Here is a 22,000-nt window from a genome sequence, read left to right on the forward strand (position 1 = left end):
ATATTCTTTATTTTATCGAATAGAAGTGTTCATTTAAAATTTGGGGATAGCAATCGATACCTGACATTCGCCTCAGTGACTTAAGTTACAGCTTCATAAAGAAACAATAGACGTATTTTTCTTCTTTCTTTCTCTCTCTCAGTGCAACGTTATGCAAGCGACCAATGTTATGATTCCATAGAAGGTTAGGTCAGTCAACTTTACCTACAGAAACTCTTCTTCCGGCACTGAGGACACAGTCAAGCAGTGTATTTAAGACGCCAGACAAGAGAAGTATAAAGACCGAGAGAAAGAGATTGAGGAAGTCTGTCATCTGGTACGTATAACTTGCTATAACAACTGTTTTGTTTACCAGGCACGCCATCAAACTTGCCAATGCGGTATTAATATTGTACTTAGCTTATTTAAATTAATCGCATCGTTTAAAGAAATAAATGTTACACAGAAATTCTCAACCGAAAAACGAACATAAATAAAATGTTGTACATCTCAAATTAACTAGAGCAGCGGTTCCCAAAGTGTGGAAGATGCTGTTTTTTTTTTTTTTTGTTTTTTGTAGAGGGGGCGTGTTGTTTTAATTTAATTTAATTCTTCATCATTTTATTCCATTCATTTCATAAATTTTATTTCAATCTCTAAGATTAAATGTATTGAATTTAGTATCAATTTATAAAAGCATGTATACTCATCGCTAAATTATGTCAAATCTTTTAATTTGCACTTTTTCTGGAAAGGGGGGGGCATGAAATTTATGAAATATTTTAAGAGGGCCACAAGATATAAAAGTTTCAAAACTTTATAGAGGTACAACTTTTAACGACGTTTTAAAAAGTTACAAATACATTACAGTATTAATATTATTATCTAAAAGATTTTTATTATTTGCAAATTATAATAAGGACTAATGTATTTATTTATCGTGTTTCTCCTAAATTCAAATTGCAATTATCTGTAATTTCGGATTTTTTTTTTTTTTTTTTTGTTTATATTATTAGTACATCTATTGTATCTATCACGTTAAACATTACGGCATTCATCCAACCCGATACATCTAAAAGGACCAATAAATTAACAACCTACAAATAATGATAGCAATTGAATAAACGAAATATTTCCCTATTTTACTATTGCGACCTGACCTGTTCTGAAATGAAAACAGGTTGTCCATTTTCATCCAGCACGAACGCGTGACATCACGCCCTTATTCCGAGTTGCGCGTCCGCTACTAGTGATGTAATTTCCTGATCGCATCATTTTCTTCCCTAATATAAACGTCCAACGATCTCACAGATTTTACATCAATTTGATTTTCAGGCTTCTCCTTTGATAAAATTTCTACTGTCAACCAACATCTGGAAAATGAAGGCCATCTTTGTTGTCCTGATCATTCCGTTCATTGGCACCAACGCCCAGATACAAGCGTGCAGAAAACCAGAAGTGAATGGAAATCAAGATTTTAGATCCGTAAGTTAATTTATTTTATATATCTGAAAATCAAGGTATGCTTTAAAATATGCTTTAAAAACCATGTTTCTAAAGCATATTTTATTTATACGAAATGCCACACAATCAGAAACACGGTTATAGTAAATACAATTTATTGTTGCTTTTTACATATTAATAAATACGTCAATTTGTTTTTAATGTTTAACTTTTCCCCCTTCATTAATATGAAAAATAAATTGGCGCAATCAAAACTACGCAGATACGGCAAGGGTATAAAGAAAATAAAAAAAGCATAATCATTCAAAAAAAAAAAAGGATGGTAAACGTAGCGAGTGGTAATAAATTCTTTTGTCATATCTTCTAAATCCCCACTCCCACTTTTTTTTTTTTTTTTGAATCAAGCGAATACTCCCATAATCGTAATGAGAGTATTCGTAAAAATTTACAATATGGGCTACACCGGGTCATTTCATAATTTTTCAACAAAGTTTAATTTTTCTGTAAATCACTTTTAGGCTCAGATGGATTCTAAAGATAATTCGTTGTACTGAATTTTTATTTAAAACTATTTCATTCAAACGAGATTAAAAAGGACTCAAATAGGGACGTCGAGTTGGACCCGGAAATATTTTTGTTACAGTGAAAATTTGTCTTGATGTTGATGATACTTTTCATATATTAGGTAAAACGATGACAAAAGATAGTGGATAGGTGGGATAAGTAGTTTTAAGCACTAATTCATTTACCCTCACAAGTTGTCGCTGCTTCGTTTATATTAGTTTTTATAATAATTTATCGATTTACTGCCAGGTAATAGTTAATGTTTGGAGAATCATTATAATATTCGTAATTCTAATAGATTTTTAGAAAATTAACAGAGTACTGCAGCGGATTTTTACAGAATGAGAATTTATTGATTTTGTCATAAATCAGCCTTTCAGATCGTGAATAGTTTACCAATCACCATGCTTTCCCAATTATATTTCAAAACGCATTTAAAATTCGTACTCGTATTATTATTAGTAGTAGTAGTACAACATTAAAAATACACAGCATTAATTAACAGATACCCAGAATATCACAGTTAAAAATTAAAAAAAGGAAAATACTCGTATTCCCTTTAATGAGAAAAAAATATATAATAACACACAAAATCATTATTACTATAGTTAACAAAATATGGATAACAAAACGAAAAAAATTTCTATAAAAGAAAAACTCTTGCGGTCTGTCCAATAAAGGAAACTCTCCAAGAGATTATGAATAACGACGGATTGACAGTCGTAAATATTTCGCTTTCCACAAGAGACGTCGTTATCCGAACTAATAAGGAAGCCAGATACTCAATTTATGTGGATAATCGAATTCGAAGCAATTTCTTCTTTAAAATTGGATTTCATTTTTTAATGTCTGATTATTGATTTCCCTACCTATACTACTCTATATTCAGTCGTCAAACTGGTTGCAGTATTAACACCATTCTTCAGTTTTATAATTGTGATATATAAGTTTTGTTAGTGATGAACTTAACTACATGTTTACATTTCGTAGCCATTTTTTCAACGCAGAGGATGATATATAATGCAATACAATTTTCTGAGACGAGCATAGATAGCAGAATATAGTATAAGGTAGCTTTGCCGTCGTCACATAAAATATATTTTAGTTAATTTAAAAAAATAGCTGAACGAATATATACAGTTATAGATATTCTTGTTTACGATACTGATTAAATTATAGAAAGAAAAATTCCCAGATAGCAAAATTTATCGTCTTTATTCATTTCTCATAACGGAATTCTGAACATCAACAAACACTTCCCCATACCACAAATAAATTATTCCTAAAGAAATGCAAGTACAGCCTTCTCATTAACCTTAAGTTAAATCTGTGATATTGTTAAAATATTTTAACTGATGGCAAATAAACTTATTTATGCAAAACGCATGTAGTTATAATGCTATCTGCTAATTACTTGATATTCGGATAATATAATGCTATCTGCTAATTACTTGATATTCGGATAATCAATATTCCGATGTTAAATAAAGTGTGTTATGCTTTGACTGTATTTATGAATTATTCTATAAAGTATGATATAGTCGATATGAGAAGAATATACAAAAATATATTTTAACATTATTTTTAAGTGCAATGTTGTATATTTAACTCGGCTTTATTATTAATATAAAAATGCTTACGCCTGTTGATCATAATACGGATATACAATAACCGAAGTGACAGATTTTATTTATTTTATTTTTTTCTCTATATAACGGCCCCCAGGGGAATGATAAAACGGTCGTTATATCGATTGTTGGTAAATGGCATTAGGTTAATGAGAAATTGACCGGGACCAACGTCATAGGACGTTATAACGAGTGGACGTTAAAAGGAGGGTCGCTATAAAGAGTTTCGACTGTAATAAAGCAATACAGGTTTATTCATTTGTCAAGCAACTTATTGATCAACGGAGTGTACCGAGGAAACTGCAGAAACAGAGCACGTGATTTCATTGGATATGGCGTGAGATATTTTTACGAAGGTGCAGGAGGAAGTTGAGTTCTGATGCAACGATATTTGAGTAGTAGAGCATTTATTAGTTGTGCACAATATGAGTTTGCTCCGCAAAGAATATATGTTTATTTTGGAACATTACAGTCCATCTAAATAATGTTTGCAATACCAAGAGGTATTCAGTAATAAATATCCATACAATCCTGTATCAAATACGACAACCATTCATTATATTCTTTGTGCAACGTACATTAAAGAGTGAAAACGTATCTACATGAACAGAGTGGGTGGGCACTTCCAGCACATTCTGTTAAAGTCTCTTTCTCTTAGCAAAAACCTGAGAGAAGCAAGATGTCTTAGAGTACATAGCCAGTTCTCAAGAGGTGACTATTTTTGCTTTTGTTTCCTACATTTTTGTGTAATTTCAATAGAATACAGAGCGTTGTTCCGTATTCTATTGAAAGACTGATTAGGACACGGCACTGTTGCAAATAATGGCTGATTCATGAACGCGTAAAAAAAAAGACGGCAAACAGAGAAATTGTCTTTTTAAAAGCGACACAAACCGTTAACCAATGTTAAAGTGGTAATGCAAATGCCCAAACGCAGTAGGAGTACAAAGTAAAGAACATTGCAGAGGCACTGGCAAGAACTGAATTACTACAAAGTCCATGAGTAACGGAGGAGAAAGTGTCGATCATTATCCTGACGAGCGCTTCTTGAAAACCACACATTCTTCAACAGGCGTTAAACGAATGATCCAGCCGAGCAAGTCGCATTTTGTAAGTGCATTTTGACACAGAGCTTCCCAGATGATAGGCTTTTTTAAGGCACTCTGGTGGTGCATATGAACATTAGAAAGAAGTTTCTTCATATGAACAAAATAAAAGAAAAAGAAAGAAAGTTTCTTCAGCACGTTGATGTCCTACATTGCGTTCATGATGTGGTCACATTTTGGGATCAATTCTTTTCTGACAAAAAAGCTGATTGGACGACTCAGGCCAGAATAATTTCCAGAATTTCTTCAATTCGATGCACTTTAGATGCTTATGATAGATTAAAAAGCAACAAAGACTTAATAATTTTCAGAATAAAGTCTGAATATCGGTAACCGCATAGAATCTGTTCGATTATACACGATGCCATTAAACGCAAGTTCCAACTTTAACGGCAATCTCTGCATTTGTAAACTCCTCCATCTCACCCTACATGGCCATTTGGAGAATACAAAAAATAAAAAATAAAAATAAATAAATAAAATAATAATAATTAAATCATTCGTTTATTTATGGAGTTTACGAGTATCTACAACTCATTTTATACATCTCTCAAGTCCAGTGATAATAATCGAGTAAGTCAAACTCACATTTGCTTACTTAGGGGCGACTGAATACATGGATCTTCTCTATTTATGCCGACTAAATCGAAACAAAATGAAGTAGAAACAAAATATAAATTGCTTTTCAGCTAAAATCATTCTGCAGAAATATATATACAGTACTTAAAAAATATACCGAATAAAACTGTTAATAATTCAGATTAACAATAAAACAACGGAGCTTTCGAAAAAAAAAAACATATGCTTTATTTGTCAATAGTAAACTAGCTTTAATTCTACGGACTATTTAATACTGCACTTATGAAACCCACAATCCTACTATAGGCTATTCGTCAGTCATGAACATGATCAGGATGCATCCCATATTGGAAACTATGGTAGTGCAAGACGCATGTTTGCAAGGCGCCGAGTGGACCATTTCCTTAACGCTGCATATAGAGAACACATCATCAAACACTGCACTAACTTAGCTGCAATGCTTGCATGTGAATAATGTGTGATCTTCGGTGTTAAACATGATTGAATAGTCTATGGTATGATTCTTGGGTTTTCAGAAGTACACTGTTAGAGTCGCTGAATAATCAAGGTCAATTTGTTACTTACAAAGAGCCGCTGCACTTCGCATTGCATTTCATTTCAATTTCGAAGTATTTTTATTATTTTGTATATTTTAACGTTTTAATTCAGTATACCGTATTTTGTTTTGTGCAATGATTTAAATCACTGTAGAATTAGACAGTAATTTTATTCGCATAATAAACGCGTTATATTTTGTTTCTACTTCATTTTATTTCAATTTAGTCCACATAAAGAAAGAAGCATACACTCATGGATGAATGAGCAAAAAAATGCCAGAGTTGTGTATTTTTATAGGAGGTATCCAGTGCTACGCCTCCAGCTGAATGCAGACAGAAAAACACACCTAAGCTTTTTGGTCTCTGAATTTTGATCCATTTGTATCAGTACACAAGTGGAATCAAAACTGAAATTTAAAGTAAATAGGTCCAGTGACAAGGAAAGAGCAATTTACAAACAGCTGAGTGAAGCAAAGAAACGTGGAAATTCATCAGGTACGCTTAGGTATTATATTCCCTTTCCAGCCAGGGGTGCTACTCGATTGCTCTCCCCAGGGGTTCGGAACAATTTCATCTCGTCTAGAAATAAAATTTTTTTTATTGCCAGACGAGAGAACTTTTTTTATGGAAAACTACGTGGCTGTGGGAAGCTATATATAATATTATTACATCATTATTTTTATCATGAGTACATGCTTCTGAAAGTCTTCTTTTTTTCTATTTTTCAGCTTGCTAATACCACATGGTACGAGACGGAAAGATCCCAGGCCCTTCCCAATTTAAACCGTTGCCACACTGTGAATTATAGGTTCACAAGTGGCACAGGCGTCGATATACAAAGAATCGAAATTCTTGCTCTCATGTAAGTAAATATATATTTTTATAAAAATCTTTACTAGTAATACTGTATATTATTTTTTATACTTTATAGTAAAAAAAAATGCCTTACTCTAAATTATAATAATCATTAATAATAAATAATGTGAATATCAATACTTATTAATACAGTAGATTATATATATATAATTTTACCAAATGCTTCTCCCATTCATTGTGGTCAATGGAGATTTATCCAACATCAAAAAAAAAAAAAAAAAAAAAAACTAAAATCTAATGTATTTACATTAAGTTCTTAAAATTTATATATTTATGATACTGTATTTAAGAGATATTTTCTGAAGAATTTTAAAAATACTGCGCTTAAACATGTTGGGAGGACTATTTTGAACTTTAATGTGCTTTGGTGGCAAGGAAGATTTTAAACTGCGTCGTTAATGCAATCACGACAGAGCAAGGAGAGATCATGCCTGAATTCAATCTGATTAGCTACTATGAGGTTGTCACGAAGAAGCAGGAACTAGCTGCAAAGAATTTTTTCCATCATATATATAGATTTCAGTAAAGCTTTTGATACTGCTCCACAGAAGTAACCGTTTCATGAAATAGGATAATTAGCAACTTTCTTCTTTCTTATACGACAGATAAACAAGGAGACCTAAATTTAAATTAAGGTTACACTATTTCTTCTCTCAAATCCGAGGACAAAATGGCTTCAATGTGAAAAATAAAAATAAGGTAAACAGAATTAAATAAATGAAATTATAAATTTAATTAATAATAAAAATGAAATAAATTTTATTGATATGAAAGTGAAATTCCAGTTATATTATAATATTACTTCAATTATAAATAAAACAAAATCAGCATCAAATTATATGGAGTTTGAAGGATAGGCCTTCAAACTCCATATGATTTTATTTTTATTCAAAACAATCACCACCTAATTGAAGGTATTTATTCAATCACATCATATCAAATATACCGTTCTAAAAGTTCTTGAAAAGAGTCAGCAAAGGCGTCTAAAGAGACGATGTTCAGTTCGGTGGTTACGTTTGTTCTTTATGTCCTCAACATCCTGAAATCTTTCCTTTGAGGGCAGTTTTCATCTTGGTGAAAGAGGAAGAAGTCCGCTGGTGCTAGATCGGGAGAGTAGGATGGATGGTTGATCAGTATAATGTCAAGTTTCGTCAAAAATGTCTTCACAAGTGCGAAATGGGCGGAGACATTATCGTGCAACAAGATCCAGCTACCGTTCACTCGAAATTGCGACTTCACCCGGGAAATAAGCTTCGAATAGTGTTTGAAGCACCTGTACGTAGAACATATTAACTTTCTATCATAATCTTGATAATCTTGATCCTGGACTTCTGTAAACAAAACATTTTAGGCCTTGGTGATGATTTTGAAGTCCACTGCATGAGCTGACGTTTCGTCTCTAGGTCGTTCTGAAACACCCAACACTCGTCTCCAGTGACAATACAATCAATGAAATCAGGACTGTCTTGACAAATCTGGATGAAGTCTTCACATGATGTTACTCTTCGTTGCTTCTGCTCATTCGTGAGGCTGTGCGGCACAAAATTTTTACAGACCTTTCTTTTCCCTAAATATTCGTGCAGAATTTGACGAATCGTCTCCTTATCCATAACCAACTCATCAGCCATCATTCTGAGGTTCAAATGACAATCTATTGCCACAATTTCCCCAACTTTTGCAACTGTGTCCTCATTTAGAGAAGTTGGCGGACGCCCACTACTTGGGGTCATCGCGAAAATTCTCACGTCCTTCTTTGACTCATTCATACACATTAGTACGACTTAACGTTTCATCACCATAAACAATTTTTAACATATCACACGTTTCTGTTGCAGATTTTCCCAGTTTAAAGCAAATTTTGATATTCGTTCGTTGCTATATTGAAAAATCGTGAAGGGAACATTAACGTTACCAACGAACCTGGTTGTTACTTGTAACCTATCAACCTACTGGGCAGTCTCTGTACCATCTATTGGAGGAAGTAATAGAGTAGATCGCAATCCACGCTGTCTTCCCTCATGGAAATGAAACGTAAAGATTATATGAAAACAGTACCATAGAATCCCCCTTTTGTTTATTTTATTATTATTTTATTTATTACTATTATTATTTATTTATTTATTATTATTATTTTTTTTTTTTTTTTTTTTTTTTGCTGGTTCATTTAAGGCAAAAGGTTGGAAGCCACATTTGAAGAATACCAATTCTTACAATGAATAAAATGGCAGACTTATCACCATATGAAATAAGTTGTTTATTTTGCCAAAAATAAAGATTGGTCTGTTGCAAAAATTGAATTTGTTTTTATATACAGGGTGTTTCAAAAATGATAGTCAATAATTTAAAGGTGAAAAGTAAAAACTAAAATAAGCAAAAAAGTCCAACAGCAGGCCGCAAATGAACCGTTTTCGAGAGAGATAATGCACATTTTCTGTTAAGATCCGCCACTGACTATGAGAGCACTCTGGGAGGGCAGTTTGTATTGCTGAGACTTTGTACACGCTGGATAACCTACGGTAATTGGCATGTAAAATTCGCCACACACTGCTATGACTCAGTACACGCTCTTGCAGAACAACCCTCCTTGTCGAAATTCCTGGATTTTTTTTTTTTTTTTTTTAATATTCTTTCTAACACTCTTTCCTCAACGTCTGGTGTTATGCTTCTGGACCTACCTGCTCGTACTCCATTTGCGAAGTGCCCATGTTCGCATTGATGTACCCTGATGAATGTGCGCCTGTTGGGCTGCCTTCGGCGGGAAAATGCTTTTTGGTACAAACGTGCAGCCTAGAGTGCACTGCCGTTGGCTTTACCATACATGAAGTGCATGTCTGCATACGCTTCATTGCTGTAACCTCTTTCCATGTTCACTATCCTTTGACATGTATGCTTGCTACGTCTCAGAGCATTGAGAGAGGGGAAACAGAGAGAATGAGCATAACCTAACCTAAACAAACAAGTCAGTGGTGGATCCGAACTCTGTACAGTTCACCTTGTCAGTGGTGGATTCCAACTAGAAATGTGCAATATCTCGAAAACGATTCATTTAAGGACTCATGTTTACTAGGCTTTTTTTGCATATTGAAGTCTGTACAGTTCACCTTTAAATTATTGACCATCACTTTTGAAACACCCTGTATTTAAGAAATCCAAGAACACAGCTTTGATCGTCATTTCTATTTGAATGAAACTTATAAAATCTGAAATTCACAGTTGGTTTCGGCCACAAAGTTCCGAATCAAAGATGCATAACTGGCCTTAACAACTAATGTTAATAAAAATACTTGTTAAATTTCTATGTAATTTGATATTCAGCTACCTCCAAGAACTTTATTTACTTTCATTCCCACTTATCCCTATTCACAGTGGTAATAAACTGGGATGAAATCACATATTTCTCCCCTTATTAGATATAATGGCACGAAATTACATATTTCTCCCCACAGCACACATTAAGCTTTGGTTTATTACATTTATTACACGTGGATAATTTATGCATAAACCCTTACGGTTATACAGACTCCCTAGATCAGTGACCCGCAAACTGCGCTCCGCTGATGGGTCCATGAGAAGGCTGATTTTCTTCTTATTATGTACTCCCCAAATAAGTTTCATGGCAAAACAGAAACAAGCTCACTTTTCACACGAAATTTGGGAGGTAGGTTGTTGAACTACCCTCTCCCTCCTCTCTCTCAAGAATTTCTGGAAGCCATACTATATGTGTCAAAAGGACTGCTTACAAATTTACAATTGCTATTTTTGAAACGTAGAAGAGCACGTTGAAAATATTTTTGTATGTCGATCAAAATGTTTTATTATTGAGAAAAATAAAATTATATTTTAATTTGGAAGTCCGCAGGTAAAGCTAGGAATCAAAAGGGGTACATTGCTGAAAGTCAGCGTGACACTGCCCTAGGACCTAGGTGATTCACGATGACCCTACTTGATTGCTCCCAAAGAGTGATTGCCACTGATCTGAATGATGAGATTTTCCCTAACAGAGAAATACTATTTTATGAAGCTTATGGTACTGCAGTTCCGCGGCAACCGGAGTGAGTACTGTCCTCTTCACAAACACTCCCTATCGAAGGGATAGATCAGGTTCTATAAAGTTTCGTCACAATTTGTTGAACGGTTGAAGTAACACCCCTAGAATTTCCTTAATTTAAAAGTTACTGTGCTTATTTTATTTATTTTTTTTTTTTTTATCCATAAGCTAAATGAAAATTAACCTTTAGTGACAAATGGGCCTGGAGTACTGGGGTCCATAGTTTAACAGATATTTATTTAAAGTATACCCAGTAAAATAAAATAAAATAAAATATTTCCAGAAGCTTTCGGAACTCGTGTCCCTTTCTCAACTGACAGAATTTTTAAATACATTACAAGCAAACTGTGGCACGTTACTCATTCGTCATTGTTGTAGCACGGACGTGTGCTGCCTTGCGCCAGTGATCATCCATCAATAAAACGGTTGTCTCCAGGATTGGATGTATACGCATGCCTTTCTGGCGATTTAATGCCTTAGGGTTGTTCATTATGTTTAGTGACTCTAGCCATAGGCGGTGGCGAAAGTGTCGCGCGTGGTCCACTATCTCAAAGTCGCGCTTGGGGTCAAGATCGTGGTTGGTAGCCCAAAAATGTTCTGCAAGCGCGGACTGGTCAGTTTCGGCAAGCCGGATTGCTCTGTCGTGTTCCGTGAGGCGATCCTGGAGACGTCTCGATGTCTCACCTACGTAGCAACTGTTACAGGCCCTACAGGTGATACGGTACACTACATTGCTGCGTAAGACAGGTGTGACAGGGGTCTTCACACTGGAGACAAGTGAACGTAGGTTCCTACCTGGTAATTGTACACATTTTATGTTGTAACTTCTCAGGATCTTCGAGATACGTCCTGACACTCCTGGATAGTACGGAATGTAGGCGGATGATATGCCGACTTGCTTCGGAGGTCTTGGGTTGGAAGTAAGCTCTTGTGCCTGTAACAAGCATCTGTTTAGTACATGGGATGGATAACCGCATCTGGTTAAGTCCGCCTTCACACGGGAGATCTCGTTACGTCTAATTGTGTCGGTGCTGGAATGGCTCCAGGCCCTGGAGAACAGGGTGCGGGCAGTGCTATTGAGATGGCTTGGAGCGTGGCCGGACCCGTAGTTGGTGAATTGACCGCACCACATGGGTTTGCGGTATACTGAGGTCTCTAGATGTGGGCCTACGCGATGCACTAGCACGTCCAGAAACGGGAGCGAACCGTCCACCTCTGATTCTACGGTAAACTTGATGAAATTGGATAGAGAGTTGAGGTATTCTAGTAGTACCGTTTCAGAACCACGTGGTATTATGGTAAAAATATCGTCGACATATCTACACCACGTTGTAATAGGTGTAGGTGGGTTCTGGTGTATCTGCTTCTCCAGATCTTCCATGGCGATGTTAGCTACTACGGAACTGACAGGGGCACCCATAGCAGTGCCATGTACTTGTTTGTAGAGTGAGTCTTCAAAGGTGAAGATGCTGCTAGAGAGGCATAGGTTGAGGGCGGTACAGATGTCATCAGTGGATAGTGACGTCCTGGATTGGAGGCTTAAGTCGCTCTCAAGGAGCCTTCTGGCGCAGTGCACGGCCTGTTGGACGGGAATCGAGGTGAATAAAGAAACCACGTCAAATGATGCCATGACAGAGTTATCAGGGATTGAAATGTCCTTAATGGTGTTAATGAATTCACTGCTGTTTTTAACGGTGTGAGATGTATTACCTATAAGAGGCGAGAGGAGGCTCGCGATGTGTTTGGACAGTTCATACGTTGGGGCACTGCAGCAAGACACTATAGGTCTGAGAGGAATACCCGGTTTATGGATCTTTGGTAATCCGTAGAATTGTGGTAGTTGACAGCCAGTACCACGCAGAAGATGGTGAGTCGCGGTCGGGATCTTCTTATCTTTAAGCCATGCGTGGACAAGTTTATTAACATTTGCTTCCAGACGTTTCAAGACTTTAACGGGAGGATCAGGTAGAGGTTCATATACGTTAGGATCGAGTAATAGGGCCAAGGCTTTCTCTCGGTAGGCTGATCGGTCCAGCACAACAGTCCGGCGCCCTTTATCCGCAGGAAGTACAACGATGGAGTTGTCTTTTCTTATAGATGACAATGACACCGCCAACGTGCCGCCCTGTCATCTATAAGAAAAGACAACTCCATCGTTGTACTTCCTGCGGATAAAGGGCGCCGGACTGTTGTGCTGGACCGATCAGCCTACCGAGAGAAAGCCTTGGCCCTATTACTCGATCCTAACGTATATGAACCTCTACCTGATCCTCCCGTTAAAGTCTTGAAACGTCTGGAAGCAAATGTTAATAAACTTGTCCACGCATGGCTTAAAGATAAGAAGATCCCGACCGCGACTCACCATCTTCTGCGTGGTACTGGCTGTCAACTACCACAATTCTACGGATTACCAAAGATCCATAAACCGGGTATTCCTCTCAGACCTATAGTGTCTTGCTGCAGTGCCCCAACGTATGAACTGTCCAAACACATCGCGAGCCTCCTCTCGCCTCTTATAGGTAATACATCTCACACCGTTAAAAACAGCAGTGAATTCATTAACACCATTAAGGACATTTCAATCCCTGATAACTCTGTCATGGCATCATTTGACGTGGTTTCTTTATTCACCTCGATTCCCGTCCAACAGGCCGTGCACTGCGCCAGAAGGCTCCTTGAGAGCGACTTAAGCCTCCAATCCAGGACGTCACTATCCACTGATGACATCTGTACCGCCCTCAACCTATGCCTCTCTAGCAGCATCTTCACCTTTGAAGACTCACTCTACAAACAAGTACATGGCACTGCTATGGGTGCCCCTGTCAGTTCCGTAGTAGCTAACATCGCCATGGAAGATCTGGAGAAGCAGATACACCAGAACCCACCTACACCTATTACAACGTGGTGTAGATATGTCGACGATATTTTTACCATAATACCACGTGGTTCTGAAACGGTACTACTAGAATACCTCAACTCTCTATCCAATTTCATCAAGTTTACCGTAGAATCAGAGGTGGACGGTTCGCTCCCGTTTCTGGACGTGCTAGTGCATCGCGTAGGCCCACATCTAGAGACCTCAGTATACCGCAAACCCATGTGGTGCGGTCAATTCACCAACTACGGGTCCGGCCACGCTCCAAGCCATCTCAATAGCACTGCCCGCACCCTGTTCTCCAGGGCCTGGAGCCATTCCAGCACCGACACAATTAGACGTAACGAGATCTCCCGTGTGAAGGCGGACTTAACCAGATGCGGTTATCCATCCCATGTACTAAACAGATGCTTGTTACAGGCACAAGAGCTTACTTCCAACCCAAGACCTCCGAAGCAAGTCGGCATATCATCCGCCTACATTCCGTACTATCCAGGAGTGTCAGGACGTATCTCGAAGATCCTGAGAAGTTACAACATAAAATGTGTACAATTACCAGGTAGGAACCTACGTTCACTTGTCTCCAGTGTGAAGACCCCTGTCACACCTGTCTTACGCAGCAATGTAGTGTACCGTATCACCTGTAGGGCCTGTAACAGTTGCTACGTAGGTGAGACATCGAGACGTCTCCAGGATCGCCTCACGGAACACGACAGAGCAATCCGGCTTGCCGAAACTGACCAGTCCGCGCTTGCAGAACATTTTTGGGCTACCAACCACGATCTTGACCCCAAGCGCGACTTTGAGATAGTGGACCACGCGCGACACTTTCGCCACCGCCTATGGCTAGAGTCACTAAACATAATGAACAACCCTAAGGCATTAAATCGCCAGAAAGGCATGCGTATACATCCAATCCTGGAGACAACCGTTTTATTGATGGATGATCACTGGCGCAAGGCAGCACACGTCCGTGCTACAACAATGACGAATGAGTAACGTGCCACAGTTTGCTTGTAATGTATTTAAAAATTCTGTCAGTTGAGAAAGGGACACGAGTTCCGAAAGCTTCTGGAAATATTTTATTTTATTTTATTTTACTGGGTATACTTTAAATAAATATCTGTTAAAATTAACCTTTCTTGAAATAGTTTCGATTACTTTTCCTTAAAACTTCAAGCATGTTCAGCATGATTAGACATTTCATATAATTTGTACAATTTTTGTATAATTTCAGCAATCGCCCCCAGGAGTCCACGAGAACAGGAACTCTCGATGCTGTAGATCCAGGAAAAATGACTCTTCAAGGTAACATTATCTGAAAATATTTTATTTATTATTATTTTTTAAATATTCGATTTTGCTACCTCCAAGAGAAAGAGGGTTTTTTATTTTTTTTTATTTTGTAAGACACCTGTTAACAAATTTACGCAGTAGGTTTGTTGTCAGTCCAGTACACCCACACAAAGGGGGGAAAAAAATCAGGCGCAAAGAATATTTAGAAACAGTGACGCTCTGGCCCCAGAACCCCCAATAAGAGACTGAAGTTTTATAAAATTCAGATAAGCAAAGAAAAAGAAAACTTACATAGTATATTTAACCAAATGGACAGTTTAGTTGAATTAATCTCTTAAACTATGTGGACGTAATGGTGCTAAATTTCCAGCACATTATATATACAAAAGTACTTAGGTATATATAATGAATGCTGTTACACTGTAAAAAAAAAAAACTGATTAACAAACTAATTTTCTTATTTTGCTTTTGTCTTCAGTGGATTTCTTTAGTCTTCGCAAGGAGGCCGAGGGGCTCTTCCTGTAGTGAGTGTAGGTTTTAGTTAATAATTAATTTAGTTGGTTCGTTAATTAGGTTTTTTTTTAATGAGTAATAGTTACCTAAATAGTAACGTGCTACAGTTTTGAGTAATATTTAAGCTGTATTTCTGCAGAGTTTAAGTGATTAATTCGATTAATTTGTTTGTTTATAAGTTTTTTAGGTTTTAATATCTATGCTCGCCAAGGTCCTAGACTACGCAAATCTGGTACCGCTGCTGTACGCATAGTACACATCCTTTTAGGATGTGAATCGAAGAGACTAAGTGATTAAATCTTAGGGAGGGAAAACGTTCAAGGCTAGCAAGCTCTGAAAGGATTGAGTACGTTCGATACTGATAGAACCCTTCCTCTTGCTCAGACTACGCACATGAAGGGGGCATAAATTCAAACTGAGGAAAGATGGCTGCAGGACAGATGTGCGGAAATTTGTCTTCGCCAAGCGGGTAGTTGATTGTTGGAACAAACTTCCATCTGATGTTGTAGAAATAGTAATCTGAATAAATTCAAAGCAGAACCAGACAAACTGTCATAGGGGATGAACAGATGATATGGGAAGTGGGTGTTTTTTTTTTTTTTTTTTTTTTGCTGATGCTGTATCAGCTTGCTTTCATTCATCTTTTGCGGCTACTAATACTAATAATACTGCTAAAATTATATCCGAAAATAATTCCGCAGGGCCATCTATCGACGAGGGTCGAAATTAAAATTATATCATGAGGAAAACACTTGGACACATCTAAACTCAAATTATTACACAGTTCACCTTTATGGTTACTACCTGTTCTTATCAGCAACGGCATTTCGTTTATTCTCAAACTCCTACATATCTACCACCCTACATACCAGTGTATAAATCGACCTCTGAAACGCTAAAATATTGATTAAAAATTTAAAGTCAACTTATACACAGAATATAAAATGTGTTTAGAGTCAAGAAAGGCGTGAATTAATACGAATATATATTTTTATACAATATACATTGTTGCTTAACTTTTAAAACTCAAAAATTCATCCGATAAAAAATTATTATCCTTATGGAACTCGTACCGGAGTTGGTTTCAAGTTTACTTTCGAGTTCCTGAAAAGTATACCCGAAAACTGGTGAAGTAAACCTTAAAAGCTGGAGTAAAAGCCGAAAAGTAAACCTTACAAGCTGAAATCAATGCCTTCCGCTGATCAAGATCAGTAGGAGAAACCGATTCAGCTTTTTAAGATTTATATTGCATTATATTTGTACTTTTTTGGAAATGATAAAGAATGTGATAGGGTATACTTTTCTTTATTCGTGTATAATTTTAAAAGTTTTTTGTAGAATATGCAATATAGAGCATTATCTGATATGAACTCATAGGAAAGGTTCCAACACGAACTTGAAATTAGACTGAAAATCTAATTGTTGAATGGAAATTGCATTATATAATTTCTTTACTTTTCAGCCTTTAAGCGCCTATTATCTTCACCATGTCCGTCCGCATGTAACAAGTCACTCCCAGTGGACGGATTTTGTGAAATTTTATATTTAGTTCCATTAAAATGATTTGTCGAGCCATCCCAAATTTCATTAAAATTTGAGAAATAAAAATCAGGAAATTATTATTTTTTCCCATATATTTTGCATGTAAAAAAGTAATTCATTGATTAAATTGTAGCATTGTTATTAGTATTTTCGCTTCAGCTTTAGCTTTAGAGCTAACAATACTAATACTGTATAACAATACCTGAAGCGTGCATGGACTGCACGCTTCAGGTATTGTTATGCAAGACACGTGAACGTGCTGTCTTTTGTGAAGAGATACAGTACATATATAGACAGGGAAAAGAGACTTGAAAAAGTACAAGGGAGGAGAGTAATAAATATTATACACATGCAAATGGATATGTTTCGAGAAAGTAAAACTATAGACTTTGATTAAGTGTCTATAAAGTTATAATCTTTCAGTAATTAAATGATAAGAAGATAACTATACTTACTTTTCACTTCCGGTAATTACAGAAAAAGAAAAAATCAATTAATTTTAAGAAAAAAAAATAAAAATAGAAAGTGCCTGAAATGCAACGCGCTGCGTACATTAACTAACTTGTGATATTTAATATTAATGTATTATACGGCACGCGTTGTAATTTTTTGATTTTATTTTGCTTAAATTTTGCTTAAAACATATAAAAAATACTTTTTATATGTTTTAAAATTTTGAGCCTTTAAATTTCCTATGTGCAATTCTCTATTAATTTATAGGTCTAATTCCCACAACAAACTGGCTAGTAGCTTCTGATCCAACATACGCTGTAATTTATTCATGTGAAGACTATGGCCTTTTCGGCATAAGTAAGTTTTATTATTATTATTATTATTATTACCAAAAATCTATTATTTTGCCATTGCATATCTATAGATGTTAAAACTTTTTTTTTTTCGTTTTTTTGTTATGGTGACCCCCAAACAGGAAAGGTATTAGAACCTATAGTATGGGTTGTATATGCCATATATGGGTTGAAGAAGTACATGTTACATGACATTTAATAATTGGGCTGATTATATTCTTTGTATGTATATTTACCACCCCCAAAAGTTGGATATGCCCTTGTTTCCCATGTTTTGGAGGAAGGGATTGTTTAAATCTCCTCCTCCTCCTCCTCCTCCTCCTCCCTTCCTCTAATTGTTTAAATGAAATTGACCACCTTTTTCATGTCAATTAGTGAGTTGAAATTTTTAGACAACAGAAAGAAAAAAAATTCGTTTTCGTTTTAGCATGACAGACGCAAATTAAAAAACACTTGGAGAAGAATATGAAAATTACTTGTACAGTAGTGAAGGAACATTACAAAATGTAAGCAACTAACGCCTATAATTGATTGCACATTTCTTTTTGTTACTCGACTTAGATTGACTTAGATTTCCATAGGCCCAGGTTAATCAGTAAACCAAGTAATCCGACCCCGAATAATCGAGTATATATTTTATGGTTTTATTATTTATTATTAACAGTTTTAATTTCTCCTGATGTCATTAGAAGCTTAGCTGTTTCATGCGTTCTGGCAATTATATTTTCTAAGTCTACTAGAATGATAATTATGTTCAGCATGTGATCATTTCCCACATATAGTATATGCATGATATGAGAAATTAGCCCCGACTTAATATTTAGTGAGGTGTCCTATACATATTCCTATTTGGCAGAACTGGACGAAGGTATTTCTGCGCCCGGGCAGAAAATTTTTTCGGCGCCCTTTACTAAGGATATAGATGTTTTTTGCCTCATTGTTCTTCTGTTTTTGGCGCCCCTTAAACAATGGCGCCCCAGGCAAGGACCCTGCTAGCCGATGCCTTAATCCAGCACTGCTATTTGATGAGCATATAGTAAATCGAGGATATTAGTGATGATAGGATGAAATATAGTATAGGGTCAAATTATTTGCTGTGATAAACAAAAAGAGAGCTTAGAGTACGTAAATGTTAAAATTATTACTAATTTTCTCAAATTTTTCAATTTTGCAGATAATGTCCTAATATTGTCCAACACTCGAGAGCTTTCCGACAACCAGCGAAGTAGAATATACGAAGCTCTAGATACTCTTCAGATCAGACGTGCGGGGCTAACTCGAGTAAACCAAGCTGACTGCGTGATTTCAGCATCTTAATGCTCAAATGAGAGTAAATTCATACCATTTTTATTTTAGTCAAATCACTTTAATAAGTCAGGAGAAAAAATAATGTGCTGGCACATTTTCAGTTATATGTACTGTCTGTGACTTTAAAATAAAATATCTTAATATTTCTTGTCTTGTTTTTTATTTGAAAATATCCACAAGAGATGAAATATTTTTGAAAATCAAGACACGCATATTCATAATTAAATGAAAACTATTCTTACAGTTTAAACATGACCAATTATACCGTTATTTCTAGAAATTAGTCTACTCATTACAACACGGGCTTAATGCCATGTAGAAAAATGTGGTAATCTCTTTATAATAAAATTATTTCCAACTCAAAACTGATCTATCTCTTTAAATTTTTTCACTTTGTAATCAAGTTTCGATAAAAGAATAACGTATCTAGGGAAGGCAATGTCAGGATTCTAGGCATTCTAGGTGGCAGATGACTCTCATCAACCGGTGCAATACCACCACTTTGCTTATTGGAGGCTTGAGGTTGGTGGAACCCATGTTTAGTTGTTGTTTGTTTGTTATTTAAGAGCATTAGTAACTACGGCCATATTGCTCCGCGGATATAAGGTGGTCATTACCTGACCTTTCCGCATCCTCCACATTTGGTGGTCACGGGCTCGAACCCCGGTCTAATCAAGAAGCGTGTGCTACGCACCGCTGCTCCTGCCCACCTGGCTACGGAAGCGCCTTCATGTTTAGGCTCCAGAGCTAAGTTCCGGTCAACCCTTCCCCATCTCTTCCATCATGCAATATGACTGATGACTTTTGAGGTTATGATGGACATCATGGCGAGCGAGATTCAATCTTCCTTACATTTCGAGTGTACAGCTCTAAAACGGTGTTCGCAGGCTGGCCGCTAGTTAGTACACCGGACCGAACCATTGGTAACTCTTTAGGAGGCTACCGGATTAGCAAGTGTATAACCTTGCTGCCTCTACTCTGCCAGATAGTGACTGGAGGGAGTCCGAGTAGTGTGTATGCGGGAGGAGCATTGCCGAGGCCACGTTATGTCAAGGATCTGGGTATATTCTTACCATGTGTATGCCATATCCAAAAATTTCATTACTTCATATAGCATGCTCCCCCCCCCCACTTTTTCTTACTATTGAATACACCGTGAATTTTCAAACTAATAGAGTAAGCTTATCTGCGAAAAGATCTAAACCTCCCAAACACTTCCTAGTTCATTTCACAAATATACGTGGTCTCAATTCTAATCTCAACGATGTCCATTTCCACTTGCAGTCTACCAAACCCCATGCACTTTTTCTGACATAATCTCAGTTATCGGTTGATTCAACTACTGCTCATCTCAGTTGCCAACATTATTTGCTGTATGATTCCTTTCGCGTCAAAGGTGGTACTTGTGCATATGTCCATTCCGATATTCCCTGTCAGAGACTTGGTAATTTGGAATCTCCTCTTTTCGATCTTCTCTGGCTTAAACTCTCTCTACTTCATTCTGTGAAATTCATCTGTTGTCTCATTCGTTCTCCCAACTCCACTAATCACTTGGAGCTCTTTGACTTTCTCTCTTTGAAATTTGACTCTCTCCAGTCTAACTTTCCTAACAGTGAGGTAATTTTCCTTGGTGATTTTAATGTTCACAACTCCAGGTGGCTTCCGTTTTCTAGTCACACCGACCCAGCTGGTCGAGATGCTGAGGCTTTTGCAATTACTAATCACCTTGCACAGATTGTTCATTTACCTACAAGAATACCGGACAATCCTAACCATACAGCCAACACGCTTGATCTTTTTCTCACAAACAATGCTTCTAAGTACACGATCAAAGTGAGTGGTTCTTTAGGCACCTCAGATCACAACTTGGTGATTGTCTCTTCTCCAATGGAGGCTTTATCTCATGGCTATTCCCAACCTGGCGTTGTTTGGCATTACAACAATGCAAAATGGGGTGACCCGCGAGAGTTCTTTTCCTTGGTCGATTACTATTTCAAAACTTCTGATATCAACGTTTGCTCAGATAATGTTAGTGAAATTATTCTTGTAGGAATGGAATCCTTTATCCCACACTCCACTTTAAAATCTCGTCCTTTACCTAAATCTTGGTTTTCCAATAAATGTGCTAAGGCTGTCCAAGAGAAGAATGTTGCATATCGTAATTGGCTTGTTTCTAATTCTTCAGTTTCATTTTCTGCCTACACCAAAGCTCGCAACAATTGTAAAGCAGTTATTAATCAGTCCAAACTAGAGTTTGAACAGGCTAAGAGTAGAAAACTTGCTTCTTGCCCTAATGGTAGCCGAGCATTCTGGTCTCTTGCCAAAGCTATTGGCCGCAACTTTTGCCCATCTCTGCTCCCACCTCTGTCCAAACCAGATGGTTCTGTTGTCACTTCAGCCAAGGATAAAGCTGACCTGCTGGCATCCCATTTTTCTTCCAGCTCTTGTATTAATGATCTTGGTAAAACACCTCCCACCATTTCCAACATGCTCCATTCAATGCCTCCTTTAGACTTCTGTCAAAAGGATATCAGAAGGATTTTGATGAATCTTGATGCTAAGAAAGCTGCAGGTCCTGATGGTATTTCTCCACTTGTTCTCAAAACCTGTGCTCCTGAACTTACTCCTATTCTTTGCCGCCTTTTTTCACTTTCTTATTCCAAAGGTGTTTTTCCTTCTGTTTGCAAATTTGCTCATATCCAGCCAGTTCCTAAAAAGGGTGACAAATCCCTCCCATCCAATTATCGTCCCATTGCAATTACTTCTACTCTTTCCAAAGTAATGGAGAAATCAATTAACCTCCAACTCTTAAACTACCTAGAAACCTTCCGTCTGATCAACGATCGCCAGTATGGATTC

General features: G+C 36.8%; 1 protein-coding gene across 1 annotated transcript; it reads left to right on the forward strand.

Annotated features, from left to right (window-relative positions):
- The first annotated feature begins 246 nt into the window (after positions 1-246).
- LOC150084264 (uncharacterized) lies at positions 247-19,167 on the forward strand. The gene is made up of 6 exons (XM_090375137.1): positions 247-316; positions 1,315-1,464; positions 6,606-6,739; positions 14,914-14,984; positions 17,748-17,837; positions 19,008-19,167. Exons 2-6 carry the CDS (start codon positions 1,360-1,362, stop codon positions 19,148-19,150), a joined length of 543 nt encoding a protein of 180 aa, XP_090231263.1. The 5' UTR covers positions 247-316; positions 1,315-1,359; the 3' UTR covers positions 19,151-19,167.
- Positions 19,168-22,000: the final 2,833 nt, after the last annotated feature.

This window comes from Mastigoproctus giganteus, chromosome 6, assembly GCF_048544385.1.
Source record: "Mastigoproctus giganteus isolate SK-2022 chromosome 6, ASM4854438v1, whole genome shotgun sequence".
Taxonomy (NCBI): Eukaryota; Metazoa; Arthropoda; class Arachnida; order Uropygi; family Thelyphonidae; genus Mastigoproctus; species Mastigoproctus giganteus.

Excerpts from the sequence above, each read along its gene's own strand:
- LOC150084264 (XM_090375137.1), top strand. The coding sequence starts at position 1,360 with ATGAAGGCCATCTTTGTTGTCCTGATCATTCCGTTCATTGGCACCAAC. Across the intron at positions 1,465-6,605 it reads GAAATCAAGATTTTAGATCC|CTTGCTAATACCACATGGTA; the intron begins GTAAGTTAATTT and ends TCTATTTTTCAG. Across the intron at positions 6,740-14,913 it reads ATCGAAATTCTTGCTCTCAT|CAATCGCCCCCAGGAGTCCA; the intron begins GTAAGTAAATAT and ends GTATAATTTCAG.